This window comes from Bubalus kerabau, chromosome 11 (assembly GCF_029407905.1).
Source record: "Bubalus kerabau isolate K-KA32 ecotype Philippines breed swamp buffalo chromosome 11, PCC_UOA_SB_1v2, whole genome shotgun sequence".
NCBI lineage: Eukaryota > Metazoa > Chordata > Mammalia > Artiodactyla > Bovidae > Bubalus > Bubalus kerabau.
In genome coordinates this window covers 90,442,693-90,465,339 of record NC_073634.1, presented here as the reverse complement: position 1 = coordinate 90,465,339, position 22,647 = coordinate 90,442,693, and the positions used below count along the sequence as shown (strand labels likewise).

General features: G+C 39.9%; 1 protein-coding gene across 3 annotated transcripts in view; it reads left to right on the top strand.

Annotated features, from left to right (window-relative positions):
- TAF1B (TATA-box binding protein associated factor, RNA polymerase I subunit B) overlaps positions 1-22,647 on the top strand; it is a 55,550-nt gene that overhangs the window by 1,251 nt on the left and 31,652 nt on the right. For 2 of the 3 annotated variants that reach the window (XM_055540959.1, XM_055540957.1), the window contains exons 2-8: positions 670-768; positions 4,029-4,116; positions 6,199-6,296; positions 8,003-8,098; positions 10,219-10,372; positions 16,457-16,613; positions 21,491-21,590. In XM_055540959.1, coding sequence (XP_055396934.1) covers positions 670-768; positions 4,029-4,116; positions 6,199-6,296; positions 8,003-8,098; positions 10,219-10,372; positions 16,457-16,613; positions 21,491-21,590 — 792 coding nt within the window. Of the gene's footprint in view, positions 1-208; positions 323-669; positions 769-4,028; positions 4,117-6,198; positions 6,297-8,002; positions 8,099-10,218; positions 10,373-16,456; positions 16,614-21,490; positions 21,591-22,647 lie in introns of those variants that run through there. The other variant, XM_055540958.1, reaches the window with a different exon arrangement.

Sequence of the window (22,647 nt, the reverse complement as noted above, 5' to 3'; positions counted from 1 at the left end):
ACAGAAGCATCATGGTGATAGAAGGCTTTTCTCATTGTAGGTGCTGATAAATGCCTCTTGAATGATGGTTAACGGTGTATAGATGCTGGGTTAATGAAATGAACAACTAGAACTCACCGTGAGCGTGTAGAGTTATGAGTAGGGATCTTGTCTTTTGCTCAACGTCACATCTCCAGCACCTAGTTAAGTGTCTAGAGCATACATAGTAGGTACTCCTTGGATTGCTGAATGAACAAATGGAAACTTAAAACAACCCTAATAAAACTCTGGTTCCTTTGTGGTGGGTTATGTGTTCTTAGTGTCCTGGAGGAAGTTCCAAATGGTATGCTGTTTAAGTCTTCTCTGTACTTAAATCTCATCATCTTTTTTCCTCACAGCATTTTCAAGTTTTATTTACTCATCTTCCCCCACCCCCAACTTTACCCCTACCACCTTTTTTCTTCCCCTTCCCACACACTGCGTGTTTTAGAAACATTTAATAGTTTAATTCCATTTCAAAATGCTCAGATGGAACTGCTATTCTCCTTGTTTGTAGATAATAGTCTCTTTGGTATGTTTTCTATTTTCAGTGATTCTTTACTGATAGAGTAAAATTGCAGGGAAGCCTGTAGGTAGAACAGCAGAGTTTAGGTGCAGTGTGTTAAATGTGATGTTCCTTTTCTCCCACAGAGAGAGTTCAGAGAGCGCTGTTCTCAGTGTGCCGCTGTTTCTTGGGGTCTTACTGATGAAGGCAAATATTATTGCACTTCTTGCCACAATGTTACAGAAGTAAGTAACAGGTCTCATTTATGAATTTGCTTGTGCTTTAAAAATTGCAATTTCAGCCTAATATATGGCATAGTACCCCCCCACCGCGCACTGCCAAATTGATCTATTTTTATTACTAAGCAGTGCCCAAATACCAAGAATATAAGTCATCTTCAAATGCTGACACAAGGGTTAAAGACTTTGTGAATTAGATTTAGTATGAGCTTCTGAAACTATCTTGGGCCATAAATATAAGTGTTTTCCTGATTTAGACTGTATGGTATATTTATAAGGGGAAGTAATTAAACTTGCACTTGGAAGATGATAAATTTCTTTTCATTAGTTAGTACTTATTTAAGAGTTTTTAATGTGCCATGATAGCATGGAGGTTTAGAATATACAATGTTAGAGGACTCTCCTGAGTACTGGAAATATACATTGTTATCATTATGTCTTTGCACAATGCCTTACACATCATGAGTGTTTTCTTATCCATTCATTCATTTTCTCCACTTAACAATGTGTGAGATACACTATTATGCCTGTCTACAGGTGGGGCAAGTGGGCCTCATCAGGTGAGTGAGTTTGCCAAAGTCTCATGGCTAGAAAGTGTTAAGGCAGAATTTGAACCTGAGGCTTCTGACTCAAGCCAGTGTTCATTTTATTCCACCACACCTGCCTCATTGGTACATGAGAATGCAGTCTCATTTACCCCCAGGACAGGATGTCAGCCTCTGACAGGAATGAATGTCCTGTGGGTCCTTGGTAAATGAGACTGCATTCACACAGGGAGTGCTAGGTCCTCTTCTCGTCACCACAACCCTCAGGACAGAACAACATAACCAAAATAATCCAGAGTGTGGACAGCCTGCTGTTGGGTGGGCTAAACACACCAGGACTTTTCTCTCCGGAAGAGGATTTGCTCAAAGTCTACAGAGCCAGGAAGAGCAGATATATTTATTACCTTTGCCCTGTAGTCCTCTGGGATTTTTGAGAAAAGTGGTTAATGTAGCTTGCAACTATCATTGAGACAGTTATTGTTCTTCATTCTGCTTCCCATTTGGTCACCCACAGTATTCATAAAATATGAACTCACTCGATGAAATTGTTGGGGTGATAATATGTTCATCACTTCGTTTGTGGTGATGGTTTCATGGATACACATACACACACATCAGATCATACCCTTTGAACATGTGCAGTTCAGTCCTTTGCGTCGATGTTTGTTGAGGCATTCACAGTTTTTGGTTTTGTACCAGCAGTGCAAATGTAAACACGGTGAAGCAAGATGTGTATAATGGACTGTCATTAGCAGACGAAGACAGCATATACTTTTTTTGGAGAAATTAAACTATTAATGCATTAACTAATTGCTTTCTTTTATTTGTCTTTGATAGTATTTCTATTTATTTCTGTCTGATAAAATCTGCTGCAGTCAGTTTTTAACTTGAAAGATCCTAATACCAGTATTTCCACGCTTGAAGGGTACCAGCTTTGTATGGAATAATCTGTCAAGAGTGGAGCATTCTGGACGGTGGGCCCCATCTTCCTATAGGCCCAGAACCTATCTCAGTGCCTCCCGTGTGATAGCCAGAGCTGTGTGTTGGACAACCTCAGTGGTTCTCTTGGCTTTATGTCACGTTCTTCAGACAGAAAAGGACGTGACTGGTGTGGGCTTGGTGTGCCAATGTTTAAATCCACCTGGTGGGAAATGGCTGGTGAGCTGTGGTTAGACCTACGGAGAGTGGAGGTTGTGGTACAGCTTTCTGTGTTTTTCTGCTCCTTTCATTGCCCCTCAACTTACTCTTGTATGTAATTTTCATTTTCTAGATACCCATCATCTGAAGGAAGGCCTTCTGAATTCATAAAGGAATTAGAATGTTATCGTGATTGATTTTATACAGGAAAAATATTTTCAGATCTTAAATCCGGTCTATGTATAGACATTCTTGCAAGTATTTTATGGGTATTTAATAAAGGTATAAGCTAAGATCGTGTGAGTTTAACAGATTTATATGATCATAAGAGCAGATTTACTGTAGAAAATGTAGAAATGATGAAGATGAAAGCTGCAATCACCAGTGAGCTCAACATACATTTCAGTAGCTTCCATTTAGTCTTTTATATGAGAGACTGTCTGTATATGAGAGGGGCAAGGGGATATGGGTGAGTACACCCAATCTTGTGTGAATGTATTAATTAACTGTATAAATAGTCCACAGTATAACCATTCTGTAATTAGTTACAGCTTCAGTCTGGGTATTTAACTTTTTTTAGCTTTTAGTTATTTTACGTTTTGTCTAATTCTTATTTTAAGCCTTCCCCCGCCATCCTCCCCACGCCCCCACACCCCACCCCCACTCTTTATAGGTTTTACCTTTTTTTGTTGAGTAATTGCTCTGGTGTGTGTTGTGAAATGTCTTACGTTCTCAGTGTGGCCAACCCCATCCACCAGAACGGCTTTGAATGTGGTTTCTGTAGAATACAGAGAGAGAGAATGTATTCCCAAAATCCTGTTGTTAGAGGCATTTCTTTTATTCTTAATGAAAGTTGAAGATAAATTTCATTCCAAATCTCTAGATTTAGACAAATACATAGGTAGTGTTCGCTGCTGGTTAAAAATCTTCACCTTTCCCCCATCACGTAGGGCTGATGCTTTTATTAATATATTTTGGTTGTGAGAGAACCGGAATCTTAGGTCCCAGCCCTTGAGAGCACTTAGAATTGAAGACTTTGGGGTGAACTGTACTCAGCAATATGTCATTCTAAAATCCTATAGGTCTGATTAAGAATGAAAGTAGTACTTTTATAATTTTATAAAGCTGTTTTAGAGTATGATTCCAACACATAGAAAAGTAGGATGAAAGTAATCTGTGTGTAGCTTAGGCATTGCTGACTACAATAAATACAGAAATTATTTTAGTTTCAAAGTGGTTTGGGGTGGAGAAAAGGGTGAATAAATTTGACTTTAGGATTGGTGTCAAACAATTAAAAACTGATTGAAAATAAAAGGTTATTCATTTGACAGTAATTTATTTAGTATGTTTAAAACTGTTCTCCACACAGTTTTAGGTACTAAGAAGTTCTGAATCAGAAAATAACATAAAGGCTAACCAGAGTGTTCCACTTTATCTAATTTTCCCAAAATGCTATGGTCATTGGTCCCGGCATCCACAGTCTGGTTCATTACACACCCCAGAGCATGCTTGGAAACACAGTCAAGGAGAAGTGAAATTACCTGTGTATGGTCTGTTTTAACAGTCTGCTTCTGTTTCCTGCAGAGATCTAGGGAAGTTATAGACACTGGGGCTATTCCTAATACTAAAATACAAGCCATCAACCGGGGACTTAAAAGAAAACGAAAACTTGGTAAGCTCTTTCTTCATATGTGCTTGTATTTTTCAATCGTGTTTTCATTTTCATAATTTGGGTGTGTGCAATTGGAATTTTAAATAGATTCTAATGAAGTTGCCTGAATTTTAAGCCAAAATAGAATTAAAGTCGATAATTATTTTTGGTAGAATTGGAAGCAACTTCTTAAAGCATACCCATTTTTTATTCTGTTTATTATAGATGATTTGATTTTTCAGTGGTGCAACTACTATGCAAAAAATAATATTAGTCAAGGGAGCGTATTTCTTTGTATCTGTTGGCATATGTTTCTCTATTCTGTATCTGTAATCTCTCATGATTTTCTGTGCTTTTAAAAAAAATTGCTTCTTTTCTGACATGTTTCAGCTATGGAGTTGTCAGGTTAGGCAAGTTAAATATGATACTCAGCTTTCAGAAATCCGTTTCTCACAGTGATTTTGAACACACCCTTTTATAATAGGGAAAATTAATTTCCTTTAAAATAACCTCAGCATGGGTGTACTTTGAAAGGCAATCTGTTTCATTAATCCAGGGAGTACATATAATTAACCATTATTGAGAAGAATCTGAGGTGAAGTTTAGTTGATGCTTTTTATTTCTGTGACTGATTGCCTAGAGCCAGATGCTCAGGTTTGAAATTAGGCTAAGGATAATGGCGGACTCTTCTACCTGAGGTAGCTTTAAGGATACACACGTGAAATATATAATATATATAAATGTTGGTGAAATAACTGCATGAAATACATTGCTGTTCTTAGATGAATAACAGAGAATGCCTAGATGCCAGCTCACGTTCCTGTTTAAACTTTAGTAGTGACTGTTTTTATTAGGCTAAAACCTGATTAATCTTAGTTAAATTTAATTAGAATAAAACCTGATTAATTTGGACTTGGCATCTAGGTAGTAAAAATTGTATAGTTTAAGCTTAAATTGCTGAAAGAACATCAGGTGTTTCAAATTAAATGTTGAGAGTCTTATATTCAACCTCTTTGTCCTTACTTTCTTCATGTGTAAAGTAAGAGGGTAATACCATTTATTATAGAGAGTAGGAACCCAGACTCTGAATTTAAGATACAAATGTATTAGTTTGTCAGAACAGGGTGCAGGAAGGAGAGAGCACACGTGGCTGGCTATTGCTTAGGGAGTTTAAACTCCCTCACCTTTGCAGGCTTCTTATTTTACTCCTATGCAAACTGAGACCCTTTCCAGAAAGTGAGTTAGTCAGCAGAGGTGGGGAGGCCTTGTGACACTGAGGTTAGGGAGGGGCACAGGAGCCCTGTGACTTTCTGCAGGGGGGAGGGCATCTTGGAGTCATAGCAGCAGACTTCAGAAGCATATTTTTTCAAAGAGTTGCAGTATTTGTCGACCTGGGAGGGGTAAAACGTAAGAGTCTTAACAGATTTGAGCATTTTCTTTTAACTGGTAGTTTTATTTAAGCATGTAGCTTTGTCCATTCCTTCAGAATCTCTTAAGACTGTTTTGAGGTTGCAAGAAAATAACCTATTAATACTTAAAATACATGGTGACTGGACTGAGTTCAATAAATCTTAGTTTCCTTGCTTTCAGTTTCACACTCGTACCTAGAACCATCTTGATGAAAGGAGAAAGCTGTTGAGCAGTTCATTTGCTTTATGTGTTCTTGTTGTACGCCCTTTCCTGCGATCTTGGAGCTTCCCCTCTTCGCTTTAGTTCATTCATTCTCTAAATACTCATTGTTCCCTTTCTATGTGAGGTGGAACAGAGGAGTCGGAGGAGAAACAGTGGCTGAGTGTTGAGTATCCTTTCATTTAGGCTTCTGCTGGGCATTGTTCGGTACATTTATAAAACTTGTTTTCTTTTTTTAATGTGGTGACTAACCATTTTGCTGCCCTTATATTGATATTTCAGAAAAATTAAATTTATTTTGGCATTTGTGTATAGATGTGCCAGATTGGAAGTGAGAGTATAAGAATGGAACTCTACTCAGGGATATGAAAAAATTCCAGCTGAAGTGTGTGAAACACAATTGTAACTGTGCAGTAGCATTACATTTAGTAAGTAAGAAACTCAGATGTCTGAAGTCTGTCATTTGTCATTTAGAGAAAGGCTGGGATTGGTATGTGTGTGAAGGTTTTCAGCACATACTTTATCAACAAGCAGAAGCCTTACGGAGCCTTGGAGTAGGCCCAGAGTTAAAGGTAAGTCCATTTGAGTTCAGATGTTAACCTTTCATTTTGTTGTTTGAAGAACAGTAGGCTTATAGTGGAATTAATAGTAGGGTTATCAGTAATAGCACTTGGCCTATTAGAAACAATCATTTTTCTGATAATTTTTCTTTAATCTTTTTGCAAGACCAGCAATCCCCAAAATGTGTTCTCTAGGGTGTAAATAAGCAGTACATCCAAAAGAAAGTAAGAAAGGTTTTAGTCTTCAGATAATTAGGAAACATTAGGTTAAAATAAAACAAATAACTTTGTCCACTTTTTGGTGCCTTTTATGTGTTAATGTGCTGTTTCATTTCCTAGGGGATGCAATGTGCAGTATTCACAATTTGAGAGTAACATCCTCTGGTGTGTGTGAGGGGGTGGGATGGGGGGAGTAGCATCCATCAGGACTTCCAGAAAATGCACTTTGTGCAGTGATACATTAAATCAGTGGTTTTGAAACTTGAGTGTGTATCAGAATCAACTTGGAAGACTTGTTAAAACACAGATTGCTTGACCCCATTCCAGAGTTTCTGATAAGCAGGTCTGGAGTAGGGCCCAAGAATCTGCATTTCTGACACGTTTCCAGGCGACACTGATGCCGCTGGAGTCAGCTTAGTTGGAGAGAAGTTTCCATGTGTATGTGGAATGAGTGAAAGGACATTATCTAGCACTATGCTCATAAATGAAAACAAGAGCAAAAAGCGAAGGAAGAAAGATCAACTACTGAAGTCACCAAGAAAAGATTGGTAAAGCAGCCTTTGCTATTCAAAGCAATGAATGTCTGCAGCAGGCAGGCAGAATGACCCATAGGCCAGTGCATAGCCCAAGCGTGAGCCTTAACCTTGACAGCCATTGCTTAGGTAAGATTCTTGGTAGCCTGCAGGTTTGTGAATCTGGTTTCTCCTGGCATAGGTATCCGATGTATGAGTGTTTTTTAATAAATGGTTTCAGGTAGTTCCACCAAATAGCTTCAGTAGGGTTTACACCTGTATAGCTTTCTATTGATACCTACTTCATCGAGATTAATCCTAAAAACAGTTTCTCTGAAATTAACCAATAAGTATGAGTGTTTAGACCTGACCAGCTAAAAGGTGCAGGAATGGTGTCATGATAACCCAGGCTCCAGAGTCAGAACTGACTCTAGATCCTATTCATGGGTCATTTTGGCCATGTTACTCAGTGTCTTCAGTGGCAAAATATGAGCTAATAACTGTTTTGCAGGATTGTGTTAAAGCTTATGGATGCCTTGTGCCTAGTAGGTGATGAGTAAATGGAAAAGCTGCTTTGTTTTGTTTTCCTTTCCCTTGGACAGAGGGCAGGAGGAGGAAGGGGTGTCAGTAGGTCACTGAATTAATAGCAGCTTTGCTCCTAACTAGAAGTGTAGTCACACGTAAGTGACTTTCTTTCTCTGGATCTTGATTTACTTAACTTGTAAAAAGAAGGGATTCACCTAGGTGATGTTAAGGAACTAGTTCCTTCCTTTCCTAAAATCTAAGATTAGGAAGACTATATTCAGTGCTTCTCATATACCTGATACTGAAATGATAATTCTTTCAAGGAAATTTAAGTAAGAAAGGTAAGAATACATTTAGATGGAAGCAGTATGTAAAGTACAAGAGAATAGAGGTTCTGTGGTCTGGATGGGCCAGTATATTTTCATCAGAACCTGAAGCATTCTTGTTTCTCTTCCACATTAGAATGAAGTTTTGCATAATTTTTGGAAGCGCTACCTTCAGAAGAGCAAGCAGGCATATTGTAAAAACCCAGTTTATACCAGCAGAAGGAAAACTACGGTGAGTCACATGTCTGACAAGTGGGACCAAAAGACATATCTGGTGAGAGATAGAAATGAAGATGAGGTTCAGCCTTACCTGAATTATGGTTTTCAGAGGAGTTTCAGTGAAGAGGTTTCATTTATAGTCCAGAAGGACAGGGTCAGTGATGTAGGCACTGAAATTAATTTTGACTTCTTATTTGACCAGTTGAAACATAAAGAAATTTGTGGTTAAGTTTCTCAATAGAAGTTTAAAGGAGTTTCTACCACTGTACTATTTAAAACTGTTTTGCAAATGTTATTCTTTTTGCTTGGAACACCTGCTTGCTTTACCTGGCATTTCAAGATTCAGCTCAGTTGTCATCTGGATCCTTCACCACCCCGCCCCCGTCCATCAAAGCAGTTATATTTTTAGCAGTTTGCTTTTCACTGCTTATTAAATGTGCCATGGATCATTTTGTTTGGAATAGGGAAGGATTCCACTGCTGGGAAATGCAGGTTTGATAAGCTTTGATGTGTTTTGTGTGGTTCTTACTCTCTAGGACTGTCAAGGGATTCTGACTCTGTTTGACACACATTTGTTAAGAGCTTGGAAACTTGGCCCAATGTTTCCTTGTTTGGTTAGGGTCTCATAGGTTCCACACACAGAGTTTAGTGAAAGAAATGAGATGTTTAGAAATTGCAGGAATGAAAAGTTTAGAAATAGCAGATGGAGCAGGAATAACTATAGTTGAGTTCTAAGCAGTAAGTTTGAGACAGCTATTGGACATCCAGGAGGAAATGTGGAGTCCTCAGATACGTTTCAGTTCCGGGGGAGAGATCTGGACTGGAGATACAGATTTGGAAGTTGTCAGCTCACACTATAATCAAATCTAAAATACCACTGTTTGTAAGATGCACCATTATTTTTAAGTACCCCCAAGAAAAAAGAAAATGCTGCAAATTAAATTGTGCCATGGCGCTGACTATAAGATATTCCTGATTTCAGGGATGTTAAAATATGGAGATGGGGGAGTGCACATTAGAATTGAAAACAGTATATGTAGTAGATGGTATTTAAAACTACAAGACCAGATAACATCCCTGAGGAGTAAAGACAGAGAAGAGGACCAAGACTGAGCTCTGAATATTCATTGGAAGGATCCTGATGCTGGGAAAGATTGAGGGCAAAAGGAGGTGAGGTGGTTGGATGGCATCAGTGACTCAATGGACATGAGTCTGAGCAAACTCCAGGAAGGACCAGGAAGCTTGGCATGCTGCAGTCCATGGGGTTGCAAAGAGTTGGACACAACTTAGCGACTGAACAACAGTGAGAGGTGGAATCAAGTACACAGAGGGAGACGTTGCTGTAGATGGGAGCAGGGAAGGGCGCAGAGGCTGACAGAGGGCCAAGTGTGTGGTGTGGGAGTTTCCTTAGGATTGCTTCAGTTTTCTCAGTGATCTCCATGTATCAGCCAACTTTATGGTTGCCTGGCACCTCGTGGGCTCACCTACCAGAGGGGATGTGCTTGACAGAAGAAACAAGCATTATCCTGTCCCTGGGTTCTTTTTTCTGTCTCATTCTCTGTGAGTTCCTTTAATACGAGCTTTATCTCCTCACAGTGAGATCAAGTTTCTGGCCTACATGACTGAGAGCATGGCTTTTTGACTGTGATCAGCTCCCCAAGGTCATGTCAGTTAATGAGGCCTTTAGGTAGCTGGCCAGCTAACCTTTCTAAGGGACACTCTGACTGCTATTTCAGTGATACACTTGTGAAAAATTAAATCATGGTAAGAGATAATGTATGATTGTCAAGCCTTAGTGTGTCTGGAGTCATTATTGACACTTGATGTTTGTATTGGTGTTGATGCTAGAGCTGTAGGAGAGGTGTTTACAGAGAGAACTAGGCCTGTTGTGTCTGCCTGTTTCTGTGCTCATGCTTGTTTGGCATCCTTATCTGAGAAACATGGCTGGGAGCTGCTGAGGAGCACGTGCAGAAGTCTGGCTCTCTTGGCCTCAGGGACCAGGCAGATGCCTGCAGGTCTCTAGAGTGGTTCCTTCTCTGGTGTTTGTGATGCTCAAGCATTATTTACAGTTTGTGGAAATGAATTATGTTGTAATTCCGATATAATCATAATTTATATTCTTTTACAAAACAGGTATTAGAAGATAATTTGAGCCATTCAGATTGGGAGAGTGAGCCTGAGCTGCTGAGTGACGTGAGCTGTCTGTCTTTTGCTGAGAGTGGAGCAGAGTCTCAGCCTGATGTCCGCACTCCAAAGCCTTTCCCCATCATCAAAGCATCACACTCAGGTAAAGATGACAAACTAACGCTCTGGCCGTGCATCTTAGAAATAATGGAGTCCTGTCCTTTCATATTCCAAGGAGGGGAACTTGCCTAGCAAGGAAGAATGATTTGTTGAATCATATGGCAAGGAGAAAGGTGAACTGAGTGAAATGTTAGGGCAGTTTTTAAAAAGGTACATTGTTTCCGCATGAGCTTTTAGGTGTGATTTTTTAAAGGGAACTAAACAGTAAGGCTTCCCAGGTGGCTTAGATGGGAAAGAATCTACCTGCAGAAGACCAGGGTTCGATCTCTGCTGGGTCGGAAAGATCCCTTGGAGAAGGGAATTTCTCCCCACTCCAGGAGCTGTTCTTGAGAATCCATGGGCGCAGGAGCCTGGCGGGCTACAGTCCATGAGGTGGAAAGAGTCAGACATGACTGAATGACTAACACTTTCACTTTTCAAGCAATAAGTAGATCCAAAAAGGAGGCTAGCTCAAGTAAGATAGCTGTGGGCTCAGAGAAAAGTTGTAGCAGAGAACTAATAGAACTTAGCCATGTGGTAAGATAGACAGGAGTCAAAGATAAGCTGCCCAGTTTCTCTGCGTAGACTAACGCAGGCTGAATCAGATCACCATATTGTGTGTGTGTGTGTGCGTGCATGTGCATGTATGTCTTACTTTCTGGTTTAATTCCATAATTTAAAATAGATAAGGAGTGTCTTTAAGGTTACAGATACAGACCTTCTCCTCAGAGCATTTATTCATGATTTTAGTTGTTTCTACATTACTTTTAGAAACAAAAACAAAGAAACGTGGTGGAAAACAGAAAGATTTTATTATAGATTGTGAAGGTCTTGATGTGTGCTACTAGGGTTGTCTGGGAGATAGCCTGCAAACTTCATGGTGTTAGGAATTGTTGAAGTCTGCATTACGTGTGGTTATGTAAAATTTTCAACAAAACATTTCTAGTATGGACTGCTTCTTTGCAAGCCCCTCACCCTCCAGAGATTAAAAATTCCTTTTATCAGCATATCCACGTTTCTTTTTATTTTTTGTCATTTCCTTTTTTTCCTTCAGCATATCTGCATTTCTTGATGGACTGCACAATGACACAGTTATCAAATAAGTTACATTTTGTGTCCAAAGAAGTTAGGTCGTAGGATAATTGGGCAGCATGGCATGTGGGGTTTCCTTTTCCATGCCTCAGGCCACCTGACTCAAAAAATCTCAGAGAACTAGGACTCTGAAACCATCCAAGCCTTTTTAGTAAGACATCGTGATTGTTTAACCTATGTTAGGGATTTTTGTTTGCATGTTTGTTTCTTAGTAAATGATGATCCTTAGAGCTTTATTTTCATTTTTCTATTAAATGTAACTATTAAAACAACTCATTATTAATACAAAACTATAAAATTCAGATATTCATGGGAATTCCCTGGCAGTCCAGTGGTTAGAACTTGGCCCTTCCACTGCTGGGGCCCAGGTTTAATCCCTCTTTAGGGAATTAAGATCCTGTAAGCTGTGTGGCCTGGCAAAAAAAAAAACACAAAAAACAGATGTTCATAAAGAAAATAAACTCACGAGTTATTGTACCACCCCAAAATAACCACTATTACTGTATTCTTCTACATTCTAGAAGGTTTTTTATTCATATATGTAGAGAGAGAGAAAGCACGAGTTTTGTTTTCCAAAAATGTGAACTACTTCTTGATTCTTTGAATTTTTTTGATCAAAATTCTACATGCATGTTGATTCAAATAGATTTATAGGACTTGTTACACAAATAAAAATAAATTGCAGTCCACTATCTCCCTCAAATGTCCCGTTTCCCAGAGGCATTCATTTTCAACTTTTTTTTAAATGCTGTATCGCTGTATCACATGCTTCTGTTACTACGTCTTGATTTCTCGTTTTGCACATGAGTGATTAAATTCCCACTGTGGATGACGAAGCCTTAGCTCTTTCACTCATCCCTCACTGTCCCTCCCCACCCCCTGCTACATAATTATCAGTACACAATTATGAATTTCTCCTTCTCTAGCTTTCCAATATAATTTTTTGCTTGGTCAATTTTTTGGTGCTTAAATTGTAAATGTATATAAATATTCATCAGAGCTGAGTCATATAGCTTACTATGATTACTTTTTCTGTATATGCTTTGGTTTTTCCAGAGTTGATAATTTGTTTGCTGCTGCTGCTGCTGCTAAGTCACTTCAGTTGTGTCCGACTCTGTGTGACCCCATAGACGGCAGCCCACCAGGCTGCCCCATCACTGGGATTCTCCAGGCAAGAACACTGGAGTTGGTTGCCATTTCCTTTTCCAATGCATGAAAGTAAAAAGTGAAAGTGAAGTCGCTCAGTTATGTCTGACTCTTAGCGACTCCATGGACTGCATCCTACCAGGCTCCTCCGTCCATGGATTCTCCAGGCAGGCTTTCTATTTATTTATTACTAATCTGTAATCTGGGCTTCCCAGGTGGCTCAGTGGTAAGAATCTGCCCGCCAGTGCAGAAGACATGGATTTGATCTCTGGGTCGGGAAGATCCCCTCGAGAAGGAAATGGCAATCCATTCCACTCTTGTTGCCTGGAGAACCCCATGGACAGAGGAGCCTGGTGGGCTACAGGCCATGGGGTCACAAAAGAGTCAAATACAACTTAGTGAAACTATGAATCTATAGTCCATGAATCTATAATCTGTTACTAATGTATCTCCACACTTCCCCTCAATTCTGACAATCTCTCAATTCCTTATTCTGTCAATTTCATCTTCCGTAATAGATCCTGGAACTTCTGAGCTGCTTTGATCTAGAATGATGTATCTCCAGACCTCTGTCTTGGGGATCTCTTTACCACCGTTCCCGAGAAGTCTGTCACCTGTCTGTGGTTAAATTTCTGATTTCTTTATCTCACTTCATCTTCTTTCTTGGTACACACCCTCAATTTGTGGAGCATCTTTTCTTATTTTGCTAAGGACATTAATGTTATTTCCCACTGATTTGAAGATTTGACGGTAAAGCGTCTTCCTACAATGCGGGAGACCTGGGTTCAATCCCTGGGTCAGGAAGATCTCCTGGAGAAGGAAATGGCAACCCATTCCAGTATTCTTTACTGGAAAATCCCATGGATGGAGGAGCCTAGTAGGCTACAGTCCATAAATCGGACACAACTGAGCGACTTCACTTTCTTTCTTTCTTTGCCTTTTTATACTAGAGGGTTTCTTCAAGTGCTTAGCAAGCCTAAGAAGGCTAGTCCTGTTTAAGAATGGAGATTGAAAAGTTGATTGAAAGCTTTCTACCCACAGTAAGTCTTGTCACTTCTGCTCTGGTTTATTTTCTTGATGAACCTCCAGCATTGTCATCTTTAACTCTTTTACCCCTCAGCTGACCAGATTTTCCAGAAACATCTCTGAGGTTTTTTTTTTTTTTGGGAGGGTGTAACCCCGACTGTCCTGGGAACTGGGTGGGAAGAAGGCCTCAGGGGAGGAGAGGGTCTCTGGAGGAGAAACTTCCCATTTTCGGGCAAGATTGGGGAGGAGCAGTCATTTGGCTGCATGGAGCTTGGGAAGGAGTCTGGGTGTATAACTTCTTAGTCAGGCTTCCAAGCAGTCTTCCTGGTGTTGGTCCTACTTCACGCACTTTTCAGGGCTACCTGGTTTAACCGACTCCTGAGCCGTCCTTAGAGGCCCCCAGGGAAAATTACATTGGCTTCTGTTTTCCCTACTGCTGGCTGTGAATCCGGCTTTCTCAGCACTGCTGAGGCAATACCCACCTGTCCATTTGCTTTTCAGCTTTTAACATTTTACTGCTGTTATCTCTTTTTCCACGTTATTTGTTCTTGTATGTATATATTTTTTAAATTTCTTTAATTTATAATTAAAGTGGGACAAAACAGAAGCTAATGTGTTGTTTTCAATCTGCCATCTTAACTGGAAGTTCCTACATGTTTTTATATATGTAATATATAGAGAAGTTTTAAAAATAATATTTTATAGAAATCTGTGTCCCTGTATATTCTTTTAAAACCATAGTCGTCAGCCTTTAGCATCCATCGGAGGATGGTAGGGATGGAGGGCGGGTGAGCTCAATAATTTGCATCTCTACCGTGTTCTCAGGTGATGCTAATATACCTCGTCCAACAGCTGTACCTGGAGAACAGTCCAATGCGTTTACACAAAGCATTGTGTACATTGTTATGCACTGTTTTCATTGCATGGAGTTAATTAAATTTCTATTCTAGTCACTTATGTTGTTTTAAATTGTTTTCTTATTATAAACAGTGTTGCCATAACATGCCTTGACCCTGAACCTTTGCATGTTTTAAAAATCATTTCACTAAGATGAAATCTTTGAAGTAGAGCTGCTAGACCATTGGTCACCAAATATTTATTGGATTCCTTCTCCACCTGGAGCCTGTTCTGAGCTCTGTGGATGCCATGGTGAGCAATATTGTCTGTCTTCAAGCTCCATAGAGTGTCCTGGGAGGAGCTGGACAATAAATGCACACGCGAAAAAGAATAGGGCAGTTGCTGATAAATGCTATGAAGAAAGAATCTTCAGGATTTAGAAAAGGGGATTTTGAGGGATAAATTGGAGAGTTTTTGCTTAAGAAAACTTGGAGTCTCTCAGGGTTATTCCTAGTCCCGCTTTTCCATCTACCCTCACTCCTGGCTTTAAACACCAACTATTCCAACAGCTCTAAAATTCCTATCCTCTCAACTCTAGAATTTTATATTCAGCTGCCTACTCAGCATTTCCATTTGCATGTTTAATAAAGTCTTACACTTAACATGTGCAGGTCTGATATCTTGATTTCTCTGGTCAAGCCTGATCTTCTGCCGCCTTCCTTGTCTTAGTAAGTGACATCTCCATTCTTCTTGTTGCTCAGGCCCCAAAACCTTAGACTTCTACTCGTCTCCCCTTGTTTTCTCATACTTCACATCCAGTCCATCAGCAAGTCTTTCTGACTGTGCCTTCAGAATATGTCCAGGGTCCAGCTGCCCCTCACCATGTACAGGATCTCCACTCCAGCACAAAGACCCATTGCTGCAGACCTGGCATCATGGTCTCCTGTGTGCCGTCCTCTAATTCTATTCTTCATAGCAGCCAGAGTAACCTTTTGAAAATCAGAAATGGGATTATGTTGCTCTTCTGTTTAAAAGTTTCCAGAAAACTCTTATTATACTTAGTTGAAAATCTGAAAGACAGATCATGGCCAACAAAGCCCTTTAACAGTTTGGTTTCTTATCATCTAACAATTCTCTGTGGTCATCTCCTGCCACTCTCCCCCTCACCCATGGTGCTCTAGCCACACTGGCTTCCTCGCTGTTCCTTCAAGTTGACTCTGCTGATAGACTCGGTGTTCCTTCCCAGATCCTTCAGCCTTATTCTCTGATTTCAGCCAGGTCTCTGCTCAGGTGTCACCCTCCCCACAGGGCTTCTGGGACCACCCATGTGAAAAAGCACAGGTCTCTTCCCTTCCCATTACTCTGTATGCCCCTACATTGCTGTTTTTCCATGTTGCACTTAACCACTGTCTGTCAGGTTTTTTTTTTTTTTGGTCATTTACTGTCCCTCACTACTAGTTTGTGAGTTTAAGAAGAGATGAGATACTGTACACAGTCATTTCCCCAAACCTGGAAGAGAGGCACAGAGTAAGATGGACAAGTATTTGTGGAATGAATGCACCGAGGATGAAATAATGCCATGGGGGAGGACGCCCGGAGCATGGGAGTGGGAGAGGTGCTGCCTTAGCTATTTGGAGAGCCTGTCGGAGAAGGGGACAAAGGAATGACACATTTTTGCTTCGCTTAGTAATTGTCCTTTTATTTATTTGAAAACTTGCTCCCGTTCACTACAAAAAATCCAGAAAAAACAGATCACTCCTTAGACTCTCCACACACCCCATTCCCACAGAGAACCAGCACTTAACATTTTGGCCAGTTTTCTTCCAAATCATTACTACCCTTTATTGCCAAGTTGCTCTGTGTAAAGATTCTATCAGTAATTTTAAGATATTTAAAATACCTCTTTGGATTTTGCTGTTTTTCTTCTTTTCTTGTCCAAAATAGTTGCTTACGCTTAAAAAAAAAAAATCTCCATTTGTCCCTTAAGAAACGACCTCTGTCTGTTCTGGGTCTCTTGATGGAGTGGAATATTCGCTGCGGAAGGAGAAGGGGGTCATGAAGATGAGTGTACCACGGACGCTAGCCTTCTGCTATCTGTCATTACTTTGGCAGAGAGAGACAATTACTCTTTCAGATCTTTTGAGGTAAGCTGGGCCTCTTACGATGATGCTTTTGCTGATTATCTGTGTGACAGCCTGTGGATATTTTGGATTTTACCAGGAGGCTTCAATTAAGGAAGGGAAAGATTAGGCAGTCTGAATTCTGACTCTGAAATGTAATTCTCCCTGGGCTAAGAATTCATCTCCTGGGTTTCCTTATTTATATAGTGGAAATAATACTATTTATCTTACTTGGGGTATTAGAGAATTTATCATCCAATGTGAATAAAATGCTTTGAAGGTGGAAAGTGACGTTTAAGTACCTGCACAGTATTATTAAGTATTTTTCATTTTTAAGAGAGAAGATGAATAGATGACCTTCACATGACAAATATTAGTAGTAGTTATACAAAAGCATACCTTGGTGTTGTTAAGAGCTAAAAGATAGATTGTCTGTGTTTATAAGCTAAAATGGAAAACAAAGCTATTAGAAGAACCTGTTATGTGGATAGTCAGCATGTACAGTTTTCAAGATTATCTGCAGGGTTTTATAGGTAATGAATAAATTATGGTATGGTATGTAAGAATTTCTCATTAAATAGAAGATGTACCACAGTCATTAATGTGTTCATTTTTCCTTGCTCATTATGTGTTCTAAATAATAACATTTGAGTTTCTCAGTGTGTGGAGTGATTTTCAGAGCATAGATTTGGAACCAGAACCCTGGGTTTGAATCCTGGTTCTGTCACTTACGTACTATAGGACCTTGAGTAAGTTATTTAATTTCTTTCTGCCTCTGTTTCCTCATTGGTAAAATGAGGTTACTAATAATATCTACCTCAGAGAGTTGAAACTACTTTCAATACTTAGTACCACATGAAAAGCACATCGCACCTGGTGCATAATAAGAACTCAGTTCTAGTTATTGCTGTTTATGTTTTCTTTATCGTCATCATCATCATTGGCACTAGGCCCTTTGGTTAAATAAAGTGCCTCCAGTAAATGAGAATAGTGCCTTTGAATTTGGCCACATCAACCAAATAACAAGGCTTTTCTCAGATGTGATTAACTTGACATGCAGATAGTCCATGATTCAGTGAATTTTACTGTTACGTTAAAACCTCATCTTGTTCTGTCCGCCCTCATTGGTGATCTCACCCTTCCCCAAGGCTCTAATTACCATCTGTACGATGACGACTCCCAGATCTGGATTTCCAGCCCAGACTTGTCTAGTGAGGGCCAGACCCATATATTCACATTATCGGCTGCCTGCTGGATACTCCATCATCTTTCTCCTCAGTTCATCTCTTCCTCCACTGATTGCCTTCTTCATGAATACCCTGTTTCATCTCATACAGGCACCTGAGACCCATCCTTGACTCTTTCCTCTCTCTGCATGTAGTTTAATCAATATGTCCTCTCAATTATACTTCCAAAATAACTCTGAGAACCATGTTTCCCCATTCCCTCTGTCTCTGTCTTCACCTGGATTACTTAGCCACCTCCCAGGTGAATCTTGTGCCTCTCCTGTCCATTTCCTCCTGGTAACCTGAAGGATCTTACAGGAAGGATCACGTCACTGGAGCTGGATTAAAGGGTAGCTGTTCTACACAAGGCAATCTGTAAGGGGGTAACAAAACTCCCCGAGAAATCTAACCAGGAAGAAATAATAGTTGCCCAGAAATAATAGAGAAAATTATTTGCCCAAAAATTCTTCTCAGGGAGAATATTTTATGTGGTTGGAGGGATGGGATAAGATCCTACACATTTGTCTGTCTCTCTTCCCCTCTTCTTCTGCCTCTCTCCTCGCCCCTCTGTCTCCCTCCTTTCTCCCTTGCTTTTCCTTGCTTCCCCCTCCAAGGGGAATTGTAAACTGCCTTCAAGAAGATTAGATCTAGTTAGCCGGAGGGCTTTTATTTTGCTCTGTGGGACATATAAATTTGAGACCTGGTTTAATTGCTTGAAGGAGTAGAAGAAAGACTTTACCACTGGTCCTCTCTCTTGCTTTTCTTGGAAAAGAGCTCTAAGTCACAGGTTCTCAAAGTGTGGTCCTGACCAGCAGCATCAGCAGCTTCTGGGAATTTGTTAGAAAGGCAAATTCTTGGACCCATTCTAACCTTCTGAGTCAGAAACTCTGGGAACAGGGCCTGGTAATCAATCTCTGTTTTAATAAGCCGTCTGGGGATTCTAAGGGATGCCAAAGTTTGAGAACTATTATTGCTACACCCTGAATAAACTATTTAAAGAACATTGATTTGAAGGGCCTACATTATTAGCCTTTCCACAATACCCATGTATCTTATACTGATCCTGTATATCACTTCTCTGTTAAATCCTTTAGCAGCATCCTCCTTAGATTAATTCATAACCCTTGAGGAGCCTTTAAAGGACCCTGTACTTAACAATTATAATAAGTAAAAACAGCCAACATATATTCATTCCACAAATACTCGTTGAATATCTACTATTTGCAGGTGTTGTTCTAGAGTCCAGACCCTTGAAATACATTTGTGAACCATATAGATAAAGTCCCTGCTCTCCTGAAGTTTAAGACTAGAGGAGAGGACAGATAAGCAAATACATAAATAAGTAAATCAGACAAGGGAATGCTGTTCAGAAGATTTAAATAGGGTGATGTGATAGAGAATGACCAGATGACTACTTTAGTTGGGTTATTAGGGAAGGCCTCAGTGAGAAGGTGGAATTTAAACTGCACTCTGAATGAAAATAAAACCAGCTGTTGAGTATCAGAAGTACTAGCGTCCCAGGTAAAGAGAGTTTGCTAGTGCCAGGCCCTAAAGCGGTTGCAAGCTCTGTATGATCCAGGAGCAGAGGAGGCTGATGTGATGGGAATGCGAATTTGAAAGAGTAGGAGGAAGATGAGGGCAAGGAGATAATAAACAGGACCAGACATAGGTCTTTGTAAACCAAGTTAGGAGTTTGGATTTTTTTTTAGTATAATTTATATACAATTCACCCTTTTAAAGTATACAAGTCAGTGGTTTTCAGTATAGTCACAGGGTGTGCAGCCAGCACCTCTATTTCCTGGATGTATTCATCACTCCAAGAGGAAACCCCATACCCATCAGAAGTTTGCCTTTAAGTGTGATAGTAAGCCACCAAAGAGTTTAACAGGAGAGACATGATCTGATCTGGTTTATGTTTTCAAGATTGTTCAGGCAACTATGAGGAAAGTGGATTCTAGGTAGACACAAGTGGGAGCAGAGAGACTGGGTGGTCTTTTCTATACTTAGAACAAGAGGTAGTGGCTTGGATTAGGGTGGTGGTGATAGAACTAGAATGAAGTGAAGGGGTTCAGGATATGTTTTCTCAGTGGACACAACTTAACTCTAATGCAGTGCTGCTTAAACTATCTGTAATGAATAACTAGTTTGTTAAATGTCAGTCTGTTACAGATTGAAGCTTTTGGAAAGTATGATAGTATTATAAGTAGAGACAGTATCTCCAGGGGTCATGACTGGAGTATTGGTTTCTTGGTTAGGAGGGGCGAATGAGATGCTGTCAGTCTTCCCCACTGCTCTTTTTTTATCCCTGTTTTTCTTTTTACCATTTCCTCCTACCTAACATACTGTACGGAGAAGGCAATGGCACCCCACTCCAGTACTCTTGCCTGGAAAATCCCATGGATGGAGGAGTCTGGTAGGCTGTGGTCCATGGGGTCGCTAAGAGTCGGACACGACTGAGCAACTTCACTTTCACTTTTCACTTTCATGCATTGGAGAAGGAAATGGCAACCCACTCCAGTGTTCTTGCCTGAAGAATCCCAGGGACGGGAGAGCCTGGGGGCTGACGTCTATGGGGTTGCACAGAGTCGGACATGACTGAAGCGACTTAGCAGCAGCAGCAGCAAGCTGTTTATTGGAGAAGGCAGTGGCAACCCACTCCAGTGCTCTTGCCTGGAAAATCCCATGGATGGAGGAGCCTGGTAGGCTGCAGTCCATGGGGTCGCTAGAGTCGGACACGACTGAGAGACTTCACTTTCACTTTTCACTTTCCTGCATTGGAGAAGGAAATGGCAACCCACTCCAGTGTTCTTGCCTGGAGAATCCCAGGGATGGGGGAGCCTGGTGGGCTGCCGTCTATGGGGTTGCACAGAGTCGGACACGACTGAAGTGACTTAGCAGTAGCAGCAACATACTGTATGTTTCACTTATTGGTTTTGTCATCTTTATCTTCTCAGTGCAATGTAAACTCCATGGGAACAAGAATATGTTTTTATTTTGTTCACTGCTGTGTCTCGAATAGTGTTGGGTATATATTATTGGACTTGATAAATTTCTGTCCAATGAATGAATGACTTGTAGATAAGTATGTATGAATACTTATTTATATTTATGTGCTAACTTCTTCAAACTCAGTAATTTACTCAAAATAGTTGACCAGTTACTATGTACCAGACATTGAGACAGGGGTAAACAAGTGTTTCTTTAATTGTTCTTCCAGTGACAGGTACCTACTGTGTACTGTCACAGGTACTGGGGACCAAATGGTGGGCAAGGAGGTATTCTAACAAGGAAAACAGAGATCAAAAAGGTCTCCCTGAAGAAGTGATTTAAAAGATGAGTAGAAACTAATCACATCAGAGAAACTAGGGATAGACAGAAGGAATGCCATATCTACAAGCCTGGTAAATTGGCAAGTAAGATAAACACACCTTTTAGAAATATTTTATCTATTTGGGCAGAAACAGAAGAGATTATTAGATAATCAACTAAATCTTGTCTCTGCACAAGGGAACAGAAATACAGATATTTTCAGGTTAATTATTCTTAAATCTACTTGAGATATACAATATACTCAACTGCTTCTTACCTTGTCTTTGAAATATAACATTTTCCCCTCTTTTGTTTACTTTGCCAAATCAGTACATATCTTATATTGAAACTTTTTCAAAAATACAGATTTGTTGAAGAGGAACATATTCCTTACATACATGCTTTTCAGCATTTTCCAGAAGAGATGAAATTATATGGACGTGACAAAGGAATCTTTGCCATAGAGGTAAATTATTTTCTTTTTTACTTTGTAGTCACTTATGAGACATTAGAGTAATTGGTGATTTATATTCATCTCCTGATTTACTATTTCATGTTGAAGTTTAAAAAAGTCATCCACTTTTTGTTCTATTCAAATATGGAACAGTAATCGTATCTTAATAAAGAGTAGAACTATTATTTGTATTTTCTTTTTGTGGTTTCTTCATTGTTTAGGCTGTTTTCAGAATACAGCTTTAGTGTGAGATGTGTGCACTGCAAACAAGTGTACTGTTGAGACTAAATTTCAGAAGTTTTATATAGAGAACTTGAACTAATTTAAAATTTAAAAAAACAGTGTATGTTATTATTTGCTCACTATGTTGCTGTGGAGGAAAGAACTGAAAGTGACTATGTTAGGGCTTCCCTGGTGGCTCTGATGGTAAAGAATCTGCCTGCAGTGTGGAAGACCTGAGTTCAATCCCTGGGTCAGGAAGATCTCCTGGAGAAGAGAATGACAAACCACTCAAGTATTCTTGCCTGGAGAATCCCATGGACAGAGGAGCCTGGCGGGCTGTAGTCCATGTGATTGCAAAGAGTCAAATACGACTGAGCACGGGCACTTTTGTTTTGAGAGGCACTATTTTAAGTCCTTTGTTTACATTCGTCCTCCTCTAGCTCTCTTTTCATGTTTCCAGTGGAAGATCTTCTGTTCTTTTAATTATGAGTCTTTATCACTATAGTACTCAAAGGTTATATTCCCTTTGTTCTTCATCAGGTTTTCAGGGTACTAAATACTAATATTAAATATTATCCTGCATTTGCCCACTTAAGGAATTCTTTTCATAGGCTTTCTTAACCTTCACAGCCTTCACGTTGTTTTCAGTTTATTTAAGAGACATTTATGATCCTTACTAAACCTCTGCATGAGTATGGTTCACCATCTTCCCAATTACACATGTGAGTAAACACCTCAGAGTGAAGTGAAGTGTTAGTCGCTCAGTCGTGTCCAACTCCTTATGACCCCATGGACTGGGATTCGCCAGACTCTTCTGTCCATGGGATTCTCCAGGCAGTTGTCATTT